The sequence below is a fragment of the Alligator mississippiensis genome, chromosome 3 (genome assembly GCF_030867095.1).
Source record: "Alligator mississippiensis isolate rAllMis1 chromosome 3, rAllMis1, whole genome shotgun sequence".
In the NCBI taxonomy this organism is placed as follows: domain Eukaryota; kingdom Metazoa; phylum Chordata; order Crocodylia; family Alligatoridae; genus Alligator; species Alligator mississippiensis.
The window spans coordinates 61,796,363-61,811,333 of record NC_081826.1 but is presented as its reverse complement, the minus strand read 5'-3'; the positions used below and the strand labels follow the sequence as shown (position 1 = coordinate 61,811,333).

General features: G+C 40.6%; 1 protein-coding gene across 4 annotated transcripts in view; it reads left to right on the top strand.

The window, feature by feature from the left end:
- Positions 1-14,971, top strand: part of SULF1 (sulfatase 1) — a 175,868-nt gene that overhangs the window by 137,398 nt on the left and 23,499 nt on the right. For all 4 annotated transcript variants that reach the window (XM_059723992.1, XM_019498559.2, XM_059723990.1 and 1 more), the window contains 2 exons: positions 194-250; positions 1,404-1,533. In XM_059723992.1, coding sequence (XP_059579975.1) covers positions 194-250; positions 1,404-1,533 — 187 coding nt within the window. The remainder of the gene's footprint in view (positions 1-193; positions 251-1,403; positions 1,534-14,971) is intronic.

Here is a 14,971-nt window from a genome sequence, read left to right as displayed (position 1 = left end):
ATTGTGGCAAAATAAGCTGTGTCAGGACCAGTGACCACAGCTGTCAGATTTTAAAACTGTTTTTAAATAGCACATTTATAAAGATTCAGGTATACCTAAGCAGAGAGGCTTTTTAAAAAAAAAATTATTAACATTAACAGTGCTTTTCAAAAATAGTCACAGTTGCAAGCAGTAAATATTATTTTGCTTTCAGATTTCGAACAAACAAGAAGACGAAAATTTGGCGTGATACGTTCTTAGTGGAAAGAGGGTAATTATTATAATTGAGAGAGTTTTGGGAAACTTGCCTAGTGGAAAAACTCACTTACATGCATATATTCATATCCTCATTCTTTCTCCCTCCTTTTTTTATGATCGCAAAGTTATAAATTTTGCAAGCAAGCACGGAATGAATTGTTTCCAAGTTCCTTATTGCCACTTATACAGCCCATGGCCATCTTTGCTCCCTGCTTGCATAAGAGATTTGGATGGGTGCTTTCTACAACAAATTTACTGGCCAGTCCTTAACACGTTTTAAATGATTTTAACTTCCCCTCCACTGATTTTTAATCATCACTCGCCTGGCTGATATTCCTTCCTATCTATCACTTTGCTCGAATTCTTGCTATTTGTAAGATGTGCAACTTTCTCCTGTATTTTTTCCTCTTTGGTTAGGAATCTTTCTCCATTTTGTTTAGTAAAGAAAGAGTCTATGTGTAAATGAGATGCATAAAAATACACCTATGCATATTTCCTGGACCATCATGGCTACAAAACCACTCCAGCACTAGTAAAAGAGGGAAGTTATTGAAATTTTCTGCTCACAATAGAAAATCCATAAAGAAAATGCATTGCTTTTGAAAATTTGTCCGAATCTGTACGCACTGGTCCACTAAAAGATATCATCCACAAAAATCCTTGCTTCAGGCAAAAACATAGTTATTACTCTTTTCCCTAACATTCTTATAATTCGTCTATTGTTACTGTGAAAATTCTCAGAGTGAAAGTATTACAGAAATTCCCTTTATGGCATTCCTGACTTCACAGGTTCTGTGGACTTCACAGGTTCTGTGGATTTCACAGGTTCTGTGGATATGGCCATATGATTAGTTTATGTAGGGCACATCTTTACAAGATGCTACATCACAGTGACGTAGCATCAGCAGGCACTAACCATGACACCACCACTACTGTGCAGCAGTAGCTACTGCTGGCTACTAGAGTAGATCTTCAGCACATCACTTGAATTACCCATTCACCACAGGAGCCCTTGTTAAATCTTACTAGCACACTAATATTTTTCTCTTCAAGGGTAGACACTAGAGGATAAACTTTGATTTTTTTTTAGTTAATTTCATCCTCTCCAAATTTTTGAGGGTACACTATATGTGAAATGTTAATCTTTTTTTCACCTTTTTTTAAAGCAAATTTCTGCGCAAGAAGGAGGAGCCCAATAAAACAGTTCAACAGTCTAATCATTTACCAAAATATGAGAGAGTAAAGGAATTATGCCAACAAGCAAGGTACCAGACAGCGTGTGAGCAACCAGGACAGGTGAGCAATGAACAGCAGAAATACTGTATATGCCATAATGAAATGTGATTCCAGGGATGATGTAATGAATGAATGAAAATTTTCTGGAATATACTACAAATACCATTTTCCTCAAGTAGCTCTAAAATCATTTATCAAAAAAACCCGTTGTGGTATATCATAGTGTTTTAAGAATTTGATTACCTCTTCAGGGCAGCTCACAGTTTGCCCTTCACACCCACACGGGGAAATAAGGAAAAATAAAGAAGACCTGCTACCTAGCTCACATGGAAGTACACATATTGCAAGTTGCAGCATGGTGGGGAAAGATTTTTCCATGAGTTTGCTATTTTCCATCCTGTACAGGCTGGCAGTCAGGGGTGGGGAGATTCATTCTTGTTCCTTGTCTCTGCAATGCATCAGCCAGCACATCAGTGGCTGGCCAAGTAAAAGGTTGTTTCAGGTTACTTCCCACCATGAAGCCAAGGAGGAATCAGAAGCCAATGACTTTGAGTCACAATTCAGTGCCTGGATACATGGATTGGGCAACAATACATTGACCCCTTATTCAAGGCTTGAAGTGAAACTCCCTAATCAAATGTTATTTATTGTGTAATTGATGAATCTGTAGCCACTCATGGAAGATTTGAAACATAATTCCATGTGCATAATATTGTCTTTAAGGCAATTATTATTTAAATAAAACAATTCTTCAATTTAAAAAAAAAATTGTTAGTGAGAACCACAGTCTGCTTACGTAACTCAAAAAGTTACTGAAGCCATTGGGTAATATGGGTAAAGCATGCAGAAACATCATCTCAACTTTGCTGAGGTTAACAACTAGAATATATAAATGTTAATCATCTGTCAAGCATGTTTTTAGCTGTGTCATAGTTTCATACTTGGTAGGGTGAGAAGGGACCTGAGGAGATCATCTAGTCCGACCCCCTGCCATGGCAGGAAAGAGTACTGGGGTCAAACGACCCTGGCCAGATGTTCATCCAGCCTTTTTTTAAAGACCTCCAGGGTAGGAGCCAGCACCACTTCGTTTGGAAGTTAGTTCCAGGTCCTAGCCGCCCTGACAGTGAAATAGCGCCTCCTAATGTCTAGCCTGAAACCACCCTCCACTAGCTTGTGTCCGTTGTTTCTTGTAACTCCTGGGAATGCTCAGGGGAACAGGGACTCTCCCAATGCCTGTTGGTCCCCCTTGACTGACTAGTTTGTAGACTGCCACTAGATCCCCTTTCAGCCTTCTCTTTTGGAGGCTGAACAGGTTCAGGTCCCTCAGCCTCTCCACATAGGGCCTGCCTTGCTGACATCTGATCATGCGGGTGGCCCTCCTTTGGACCCTCTCCATATTGGCCACATCCCTCCTGAAGTGTGGCTCCCAGAACTGGACACAGTATTCCAGCTGCCTGACCAGTGTCGCATAGAGGGCAGGGGATCACCTCCTTGGACCTGCTTGAGATGCATCTGTGGATGCACGACAAGGTATGGTTGGCCTTCCTGACCGCGTCCCCACTTTGTCAGTCCATATTCATTGTGGCATCAATGATGACCTCAAGATCCTTTTCTGTCTTGACACTGGTGAGAAGGGAGTTCCCCAGCCATGAGAAGGAAGTTCCCCAGCCTGTTAATTGGTACATAATAAATAGAAAGGCCTTCCTGTTGATTATGGGCAGTACCTTTACTAATACCTTTACTTGATGATGAGTGAACACTCATGAACAAGTAAGATTGTCTTCCAAGGATCTTAATAGTGAGTCCGCAGGTGTCTCCATAGCCCAATTCTAGATCCACATGTCTTGTTGCAGTGAGGGCAGGTGTTTCCAGGAGGGATGGGCACTGTGTAGCTGCTCTGGATGTTCTGGTGTTCTTTTTGCCATTTCCTCTTTGCCTCTTCTGCCTGTCGACAAGCTGTTTCAAAGTGTTGAGGTCCCTCCCAAAAAGCTTTCCTCCATTTTGGTTGGTCCTGTGCAAGGGTCTCCGCTTGAAGTGTTGATGTCGATGTTTGCTTTCAGGGTGACTTTGAAGCATTTCCTTTGCCACTACTTTGCTGACCTTCTTTCAGCTGTTAGAAAAAGATTCTCTTTGGAAGGCGGGAGTCAGGCATGCAAACAACATGACCTATCCAGCAAAGTTGGTTTTGGATGATCATGGCCTCAATGCTGTTGGAATTTGCTTCAGCCAAGTCACTAATGTTTGTGCATCTATCCTCCCAGCTTATCCGAAGGATCTTGTGAAGGCACCATTGGTGGTTCTTTTCCAAGCTCTAGAGATATCTTCTGTATGTGGTCCAAGTTTCCGAGCCATACAGCAGAGCTGGAATGACAATGGCTCAATAAACCAAGAGCTTCATTTCAGCAAGAATGTCATGATTTAAAAAGACATCCAAAGGCTGCGCTTGCACATTTCAAGCAGTGTTGTATTTCCAAATGAATGTCTGCCTTTGATGAAAGATGTTTTTCCAAGATAGGCAAGTCATCCACATTATGTAGAAATTCTCCATTGATTTGAATGAAGGGGTGGTTTGTTTCTCCATTTGGAGCAGGTTGGTAAAGGACTTGCATTTTCCTGATGTTTAGAGTTAGGCCAATACACTTGTAGACTTCCGAGAATACATTAAGAATGGTCTGGAAGTCTATTTCAGATTAAGCAATGACAGCATTGTCTTCCGCATACTGGAGCTCCATTATGGATGTTATCATGGTCTTCATTTTGGAGTTGAGTCTGTTGAGGCTGAAGTCTTCCATACATCTTATACACAATGTCAATTCTAGGTGGGAGTTTTCTGTCAACAAGGTGCATTATGGTGGAGATGAAAATGGAAAATAATATTGGAGTGATGATGCAACCTTGCTTCACTCCAGTTTTCACCTCAAAAGGTTCTGTTTGATTCCTGTTGCTGAGAACCCTTGCTGACATGTTGTCATGGAGAAGTCTCAGTACACTGATGAACTTGTTTGGGCAGCCAATTTTGGACAGGATTTTCCATAGGGATTCACAGTTTACAGAATTGAAGGCTTTAGAGAGGTTGATGAAGGCCAAATAGAGGTTGATTATGTTCACGACACTTCTCCTGGATTTGACATGCTGTAAAGCTCATGTCCGCAATTCCTCAAGATGGTCTGAAGCTGCTTTTGAGATTCTTGACAACAAGGGCATACTGTTGTTCATACCCATCTTAATGTCCACTGTAACCCCAGGTTCTGTTCTGCAGGGCTGCTGCACAGCCAGTCAGGCCCCAGATTGTACCGGTGCATGGGACTGGTCTATCTTAAGTGCAGGACTTTGCACTTGTCCTTATTGGATTTCACAAGATTTCTTTTGGCCCAATCCTCTAATTTGTCGAGGACACTCTGAGTCCTAGCCCTACCCTCCAGCATATCTACTACTCCTCTCAGCTTGGTGTTATCTGCAAACTTGCTGAGGGTGCATTCTGTGCCATCTTCCAGGTCATTTTGGTGAATAGTGAACAAAACTGGCCCCAGGACTGATCCCTGGGGCACTCCACTTGATGCCGGCTGCCAACTAGACATCAAGCCACTGATTACTACTCTCAGAACCCAATGCTCTAGCCAGTTTTCTATCTTCCTTACAGGGTATTCATCCAGCCTGTACTTCCTTAGCTTGCCTGTGAGAATGCTGTGGGAGACTGTATCAAAGTCCTCACTAAAATCAAGGTATACCACATCCACCAGTTTCCCCGCATCCACAGAGTCAGTCACCTCATCATAGAGGGGAGTCAGGTTAGTCAGGCATGACTTGCCCTTGGTGAATCCTTTCTGACTGTTCCTAATCACCTTCTCCTCCAAGTACTTAGAAGTGGATTCCTTGATGATGTGCTCCATGATTTTTCCAGGGACTGAGGACTGGTCTGTAGTACATCCCTGTCCCCATCCCCGTCCCCCCCCCCCCCCCCCCCGCCCTGATCCTCCTTTTTCCCTTTCTTAAATATGGGGACTGTGTTTGCCATTTTCTAATCATCTGGGACATCTCCTGATAGCCATAAGTTTTTGAAGATGATGGCCAATGACTCTGCAATCACATCAGCCAACTCCCTCAGCACCCTTTGGTGTATCCCCTCTGGCCCCAGGGACTTGTATGTGCCCAGCTTTTCTAAATAGTCCCTAACCTGTTCTTTCACCACTGTTGGCTGCTCACCTCCTCCCCAAGCTATGCTGCCAGGTGTAGTAGTCTGGGAGCTCACCTTGCATGTGAAGACTGAAGTGAAAAAGGCATTGAGATCCTTACTCTGATGCTCTGCATCCTTTCTTTCCTCAGGATCCTGAACTCAGTCATTTTGTGGTCTTTGCTGCCCAAGTTGTCATCTATTAATACGTTCCCCACCAATTCTTCCCTGTTTGTGAGCAGCAGGTCAAGAAGAGCATGGCCCCTAGTTAGCCTCTCCAGCATTTGCACCAGGAAGTTGTCCCCAACACTCTCCAAAAGCTTCCTGGATTGCCTGTGCACTGCTGTATTGCCCTCCAGGCAAAAGTCAGAGTGATTGAAGTCCTCCATGAGAACCAGGGCCTGTGACTGGGAAACTTCTGCTAGCTGTTTGAAGATAGCCTCATCCACCAATGCCTCCTGGACTGGTGGTCTATAGCAGATTCCCACCACAACATCACCCTTGTTGCTCTCTCTTCTGACTCTAACACAGAGACTTTCAACAGGCCTATCTCCAGTTTCATACTCTGAATTCTGCAATTTAACCATTCCTATTGGTTGCTTTGGTGCCTCTGGGCATTCTGAATCATCCATTGGAAGTGCCTACCATTGTCTGTGCTCTGTATGAACCATTCTGGCACCTAAAACTAAATCACTTTTAGTTGTCCCCAAAGTCTGTTTTTTGACTGTGTCAAAAGCACCAACTTGGATCATTTTGAAACATCCTACTGGGGCAGGGACTTAAAAGTTAGGTGAGGCAATACCTAATTTAAGGCCTATAGCAAGAAAATTTGAATCCCGGCCCTAGTAAATAAGTAATATCTTTCATGACTTTCTAATATAATAGAATGTCAAAATTAAACATCTGAATGACTGTACTTTAAGCTGTACATAATTACTGAAGCATATATAAAGAGTATTTTCTTGATTAGCAAAAAGAAGTACCAGATTTAGAGTACAGGCTATATTTAGTTGCAAATCAGCATGCCTTAACCAGTGAGTATCTGCCTGTCTTTAGAAAAATAAGTATAAATACATATGCAAAACAAAATTAAAATTCACTATTGCTGATTTCAGTTTTGATTAAAATTGGTGATTTTGAATCACTTTGATTTAAATCAGCCCACCTTGTTTCCTAATAATATGCCTGCTTTTTGCTAAAGGATCAGATTTTCAAATCTTGGTAGATATAACTGAAGGTATGCACTGGCACAGGCACACACACCCTTGTACACAAATGCATGTTGCACCCATATTGGATGCATTTTGTTACGCAAAGATATGTAAGGTTTCTGACTGGCCACACAATAGTGCACAGCTTCCCAATTTTGCATTATTTACTGTCAGTGCCTCCATCTCATCTGGATTTCAAGCTCCTCCTCCTTCACTTTATATTTTGGGATGTTTCAATACAGTTTTCTATTATATTTGGAGTATGAGTCACCTATGCAATTCAGATATTGCTTAAAGTTCAAATTCCAGTTCTGACTCCATTCTACCCATCCTGTTCCAATGCATGTGCTTGGTGAGACAGAGTTTTTAGTCAGGCCCAACTATAATATACCATACCATTAACCAGGTTCTCTGACCACAGTACTTAAGCAAAGAAAATAAAATAAAAACTACATATTTCCCAGTGTGGGAGTATCTTGTAGGTACAGAGATGGAGTAGCAGGCTCCTTATTTCCTCCTTCCCTAGCAACTCGGAGAGGAAGTGCGGCAAGATAGTGCTCTGGATGGGCCCTTGAAGGTAGCTACAGCAGAAAATCTGTATATTTCCTTCTTGTATAGCTTAGTGTTTTTGCCTTAAGTGGATGCAACCTTATTGACCTCAGTGGAGTTCAACTCAGTTCCTTCATTATTGGTTATCTGTCTCTGTGCTTGTCTATCATGCTATTTTTTTGTAATTTTCCATTAGTCAGCGACAGGTCTATCCCCAGATCTTTTATGCTGATAAGATAACAATCAGGAAGTATTTATTGCTATACCACTATTGGCATTTGTGCTTAAAATTAGAAATAACTGACATTCATTTGCACATAAATTCTTAGCAGTGCCAGCAGTAGGGCACAGATGATACAGTAACACATCAGGATAGAAGGTTAAAATGTTGTGCATTTAAAAGAATCACCTTACATTAATAAAAAGAAGATAAGTGGTGGTGCAAACAAATACTGCTGTAGTATTTAACTTTGTGGCACCAATTCTGCCCTCAGATACACTGATACAATTTCTACTGAAATCAAGAGTGGGGAGTGCACGATAGCGAGAGGTATCAGGGAAGAAGAAGGACATGCAGCTTACCCTACTACTAATTACTTATTCTCTTGACCCTTTCTCCTCTTCCACTAACTTTTAGACACCCACTAAATGTCAAACTGCTGTGCAAGTAACTACTGTACCATTAGTGCTTTCCTTTGGCCATATAACTTGTCACTCACAGATCAAGTTAATGCACTTCCCCCTTCCTCCCCCTATATTGGAAATTACCCCAGTATTTAATTTGGCCTATGTAATTTCACAGTATTTCCCACATGACTATCACTGGTTGTGGTCCATGAACTGATGCTTTACTTCTTTCCACCACCGGATGAAATCCATTCTTTTTATTCAGTATCAGATTAACTAGACTTGGTTACTCTCAAGGTCTAAAATTTCATCCAAATGGAATTTTAATTTTAAATCTCCCCAGCATAAAAAAACAAAACAACTCTGCAGCCTCTCCAACATGAAGAATATAATGCTCAATGTTAATATTTCAATTTCTAGGTTGGTTGACCCAACCACACCAAACCCATAGGCAGGGCTTGTTTATTTTATGGCCATGCATCTCATGCCATCTGTGCCATACTACCTGCCAGCTCTCCTCTTATGAACAGCAGAGGATTGAAACATGCAAGAATTCTGCACTTGTAAGGTGTCGGTCTGCTGCCAGTTGAAATGAGCAGAGCCAAATGGCAGAATGGAAAAATAGCATCACTGTACACAGGTTTACATAATATGCATGCTTATGTACTAAACCAGCCTGGTGTAGGTATAATGTCATATGTCCCAGCTTTCACTGTGTTCCTTTAAAACCTCTTAATTGGAGATGCAAAATGTTCCACACTCATGTGGATTTCTATCTTAGAACTGCCCTATAAGGTAATGTTATAGATTTGGTTCTATTTTAGAACTATGCTTAAAGCCCATACAATTAAGTTTGCTTAAACTAGAAGATTTTTTTATGTCTTTTAAAGCTTTACTGATAGTCACTACAGAGATGCTGCTGAATCCAAACATCAGTTTTGCAGTAAATTTGTAAGACTCTTGGGCCCAAGCCAAAAAGCATTTCATATTGTATGTACACATATGTGCCTTTTATTTCTCATGCATACTTTTACTTTAGGTCTTTAAGTGACAGAATTGTATTTTATTTTTCTTCATGTTATCTCATCAGTATTCAGTTAAAGGCTTGTCTGTTTGTAATGCTAATAGGACCCCTGCCATCATTCAACCTACAGATAATATTGTAAAAAGAAATTAGAATGTAGCTTATTAGGTGTAGCCTGGTTTGGCTCAAGTATCTATGTTCTCATAAAATAAATATCCCTGAGACCATACATTTGTAAAGGCCAGCTTTATGACCAGCTGCAGAGTATGAATAAAAACACATAAGTCGGTAAGAGCTGGATAGATGTTTCAGATGGCTAGCCAGGAATCGACGGCCAGATCCCAGGCACCCACTAAAAGCTAGCTAAAATTATGATACAGCATATTAACATCACTCAACAATTCTGTTAGTTTCAAAACAACCTCACTACAGTTATAGCAGCAATAAAGCATTGATGATGATAAGCAAGTGAAGTAGAATCAGCCTACGGCTTCATGCCTTATTTTGCCCATTGCCTCAGCTTGTCATTTTCCATGTTCTTGTCTGCCATAAAAGCAGCTTTAAAAAAAAATCCTACATACAGATACCAGTAACCATCACCAGTCTGGTTTGTTACATAATTCATTATCTTCACTGTCAGCCATTTAAATTTGTTTGTCCAAAGTCTAGATACAAATACAAATATTTTTTAATGGAATTTGCATGTTTAAAATTAGGCACTAATGAATGCTCCATTTATGTAAACAAATATAAAACTACTAATCTGGCAAAAAATATAAGTCAGTTCTTTGACTAATGGTTATTATTTAGTACCAGTACTTATTTGTATCTAAGATGGTGATAACTTAGCATGTCCAGATTCCTGCACAGAAGAACACCTATGCCAGCTCAGTACCACTTCCTCATATGTCCCTTGTCATCACCCTGTCTGGGACCCCTGTTCAATAGAGCACTTAAACTTACTATTAGCATATTATTAATTTCAGTGCTACTGTTCATACTTTTACAATTAAACTTGTACTTCAGTGCTTTGCTGAATTTTGCCCTATGTGCTCTTTTATCTCCTCCTCAGTCTAGACCCATCCCTTGAAGAATCTAAAATCATACCAGGTACCTGACAGACACGGGCCCTCTCTGCACATTACATGTATTACACAATTACCTGGTTAAATGCACAATTGATTTAGACTGGCTACACATGCAAATTAACTATGATGTCTTAAAAAGGTCCAACCAGCTATAAAGTTATTGCTGGAAAGAGTCAGTGTAATCACTTTATAGCTGGTTTCTCTCCAGCTTACAAATTTGTACATATAGCCTGGGCCCCCATGGCTGGGAGCCCCATCAGCTGACTGGAGCTCCCAACTGGGGGGGGGCCCATGTGAGCCTGGGAGCTCCCAGCTGATGCTGGCTCCCAGCTATGAAGGTGCAACTGCAGCTGCTGCAATCTCCCAGGTGCAGGATGCACCACATAGCAGCTTGCGTCTTCCATCTGGAGGGGTGTGTGAGGCAGCCTTGTGACTGGGAGCCCCGTCTCCTGAGGAGCTCCCAGCTGCAGAAACTTGAGCAGAATCGGGCTCCCCCTGCACCAGCAAGAAGGCATGATGGGGTCTGATGCTGGATCCCACAATCACACCTCCTGCTGTACATGTGTAGCATGGCAGTAAGCACGATTGTGTGGATTACACATTAGATCCTATCGCACCTTTACCTGCATGTGTAGAGAGCCCCACAGAGTTGCAGTTTAGCTACCCAGTAATTTCTAAGAATCATCAGGAAATGTTATATTACTCTCTGGTAGGTAACATGCCAACTAAATATGAAGATAAAGCATTCTTTATTATTGGAGAAAATCCTTCAGATTGGGGTGAGAGAAGAGAAGGTGAATACCATATTTCAATCCAGGCTTTTCCCTTAAGTAGCAAGTATTTTTTTCCAGGTTTGCCAGTTCCCTTCCTCTTAATTTGGTTCACTATTCTACTTCAGTGAATGTTTGGGAAGACCTTTGTTTCACAAGTAACATCCATTTACCATGTGTTTAAAAACAAACTGATTTCTATTTTATCTCCACCTCCTACTTCTAGGATGTTTGCATCAGTGTCACCATTCTAAATCACATTTCATTCTACTGGCCACATCAGTTCAGGGTTTATATATGTATAAATGTATTCACCTTTACATTTCCCATAATTACAGCAGCATGGTGTAACATAGACCTTCTCTTACATGTGTTTCATCCCTGGGTTTAAAGCTTCAGAATCCTTTGACCTATTAGGCATAGCGCTATTATAATAACACTGCTATTATAACCTCATAGGCACATTGTATCCTGGACTGCCCAGGGTGTTCTTTGTATATGTCTGAATGCAGATTTGGATTTCAGCCTAAACTTGAAAGATTCATCACAGGTTTGATAGATGATCAGAGAAACTTGTACTGATAGTATTGAGTTGTAAGCGCTCACAAGAGTATCTAGAAGATCCAAGAGCGATTACTGAGATAATGTATATTGGATGTCCATTAATAGACTCAACATAGGACATAAATGCATATGTTTCCAGTATTGATTTTCTTCCAAATTAAAGTAATCTTTAAGCTGTCAGAGGAAAAGTGATATCCTTAATGGAAAAGTTGGCAAATAAATGGTTTTCTTATCTATTGAACCTGACTCCTGGATATCTATTCTTTAACTTTGTTTTGCAAACTACTTTACCTTTTACATTGTAAGATTGGTTGAAGTTTAGCTTTTTTAAACAGTAGCAACTATGCATTTCTTGTATACTGTGATAAACTGAGGACTTTTTATTACATAGTTTTGTTTTTAAATGTAATTATTTTTCCTTTTTTTTTCCTCCTCACTCGCTTTTTCTTCTGAAAGACATTATTCAAAGTTGGTCATAAAAGGGAACATTATATAAAGTTAGACAGCAACTCTAAAAGACTTGTAGCTGTATTATAGTTCCAATTGCCTATTTTTCAATGTTTTATAGCTTGGCTATAAAACTTGACAAGATATTTAACATTAAAATGTCTACTGCAAATGTTCAATAATTGCCTTTCATAAAACTCTTAGCATGCCCACTGCTAAGACACTTTTCACAAATTGCCTAATTAATTTCCTCTGCATATGATATGTTGCAGCAACTCCCTCAAAGCTATCACAGTCTATTAGCTGAACAATGTCAATTTAAAATACTGCTTAAGTAAATGTTTACTGTGTAGTAGGCTGCAGTGACTCAGGCTAAATTAGTATTTGTGAGGGGATTTAATTATACTGAGTAAAGAAATACATTTAATTTTGAAGTAAAGGAGCAAACTGATAAGAGTTAGGAAATTTGAACACTTGTGTCAACTCCTTTGCTGTTGTCTGTCTGTCTTGCTAATAAAGGGTGTAAGTTACAACTGGAATTGTGCCAATACTAATGTAAGGTTAAATGACCATGTACAAACACTGTCACCTTAATTAGCCCATCTGCTCCCATATGTCTTCAAATTTATTCAATCTGGACAAAAGTCTGCCCTCAACTATAAACACATAACTCCCAGTGAAGTCATCTGAGGACAAGATTTTATTGCTTTTACACCATAGCAGCAGTCCCATTAAGGCACATGTGTGGATAGACTTTCTGCGCAGAGCCAAGTGACCACACCTCATTAGCAGCAGTTCTTTTATACTTCCCCCTCCTCTGAGTTACAACTGCACTGTTCACCCACAAGAAGGAGAGCACTCTGGAGAGAAGACAGTAGCACTATATATACACATCCAGCCAGCCATCTGTAGATACGTGTTTCCATCAGTAAAGATTTGGCCTGTGCTTAGACCCCATTCTGGACCCCACATTGCAATGGCATTGGTGTATTGTGTAAATAGTTACCATGTTTACCCAAATCCAAGACAACTCTGAATTTAAAATGAGCCCCCCCACCCCCAATAATTCTGTTCTATACATGGAAAAATTATAAATTTGTTATAATTTTCCATGTTTATAATCTAATTATTGGAAGGTCATCTTAAATTTGTCCTCCCTACCACTGCAGTGGGGAAAGCAGTGACGGGGGGCAGGTGCTGCAGGAGGCAGTGGCGGAGTCAAGCATCTAGACCCCTGCCCCTTGACCTCCCCCTCACACGTTGCTCTCTGCTGCCTGTCCCCTCCACCACTTGCCCCCTACATGTCTGCACCCCTGGAGCATGCCCTCCTGCTGGTGCCTTCCCCCTGACTGCACCCCCCTGCTGCCTGCCTGTTCTTGCTGTCCCCACTCCACCACCTCTGTCCAACCTACAGCCTCTCCCCACCACAATGTCTCCTCCTGTCCTTCCTGCTGCTTACACTTTCTCTGGCTCCAGCAGGCTCCTACCCCAAACTCACTCTACCCTGGGGCACAGAGAACATGCTTGCTCTGGCCCCAGCCTGGCCTGGTAGCAGCAGTTCCAGCCCATGCTGCAGGTCCTGGCTCGAGCTGCTGCCACCACATCAGCTGTTACAGAGAGCCCAGAATTGATGAGCCTAGATTTCAAAGCATAGTATGGGGGAGGGAGGAAAGATGGAGAGTTGAGGTCTGCACCGATCATAGCTTTCTTTTAGGCATAGGCTACTTCTGAATGCCAGAAGAGTGGTTGTTACGATATTTTAGACTGACTCTCTGCATTATACATGGTCAGTTCTTGACTATGTTAACATAATTATAGAATCATTGAAAGTAAATATGAAAATTCCATTGTATAACTCAAAGCCATTTTATAGTTAGACTTTTATTATTTTTAAGGAAAAGAAAAAACAAGGGGATCTGCAGAATTTATTTAATACATTTTAATCCAAGAATTTTTATGGATTAAGTCCATGGTTAAGCAGTTTAGTTTAAATATTTTTTAAAACCCCCCAAGACCCTCTACTAGGCCATTGAATCCACCTGCAAGAGAAAAGGCATTTCAATTTCAATTGTTATGCTGGACAAAGAAATACATATTCATTCTGAATTTTTAAATAGCATTATATTTCTAAAGAGTACTAGAAATAGTTGCTTATATTTCTAAACATCTGGTATATATTTAGTAGATACAGTTAATTCTCAAATTCAATCTGTATTTATCTTGTTAATAATAATAGCCAAATTGTCTTAGATCCATGTGCATAGTAAAGATTCTGCAGACCAGATCAAGGCTGTGAGTCATAGATTGCCAATCCCTGACATAAGGGGTTTAGTATGCTAGGTTAAAAGGTATGTAGTAGATGTAGGAGTACCGCTGTCCATGCTTGAAGAAATCTATATGCGTGTACTAATCAGTCTTCTCAGTATTCTCCCTCTCTTTCCGTTGGAGATACTAAGACCAACATTTTTAAAAATGGGTGCCTAAAGTAAGCAATCAAATCCTTATCTAAGACCCTACCAAAAATGATCTTTTTTTCTTCTCTTTTTCTGTCTTTAAAGGTCCAAGCTGTGTATGTTCATCAGCTCTGACAAAAAGGGCACTTTTAGTTAGGTGCCTAAATATGAATTTTCCACAAATGTACTTTGTCATTGATGTTGCTAAAGCAGTGCAATGAGGAAGTGGCAGATTGGGGATTAAACTCAGGAGTTCCTAGATCACAGGCCTTAGGCAACACTTTCAAGCAAAAGTGTCATAATAAAAATTAAAAGATCAAGGGAATCTATGGCAATGTAGTTGTGTTGACTGAAAATAGTGGGCTAAGAGTTTGTAATGTGTTTCTTAATTAGAGATACAGGCATAGTGTGAAAAGAAAAGAAAAGCCTCAAGTGCTTTTACAATTTAAATGGAACCCACTACAGAAATCCTTGTGGATCCTGGACTGTTGGCATTAGAATCAGACAGACATGGCGCAGACTGTTTGAAAGGAACTCTGCTTCTTCTCATTCTTTCTCCCTCACTATGAGACTCAGTACCGCTAAGCTTGCGAC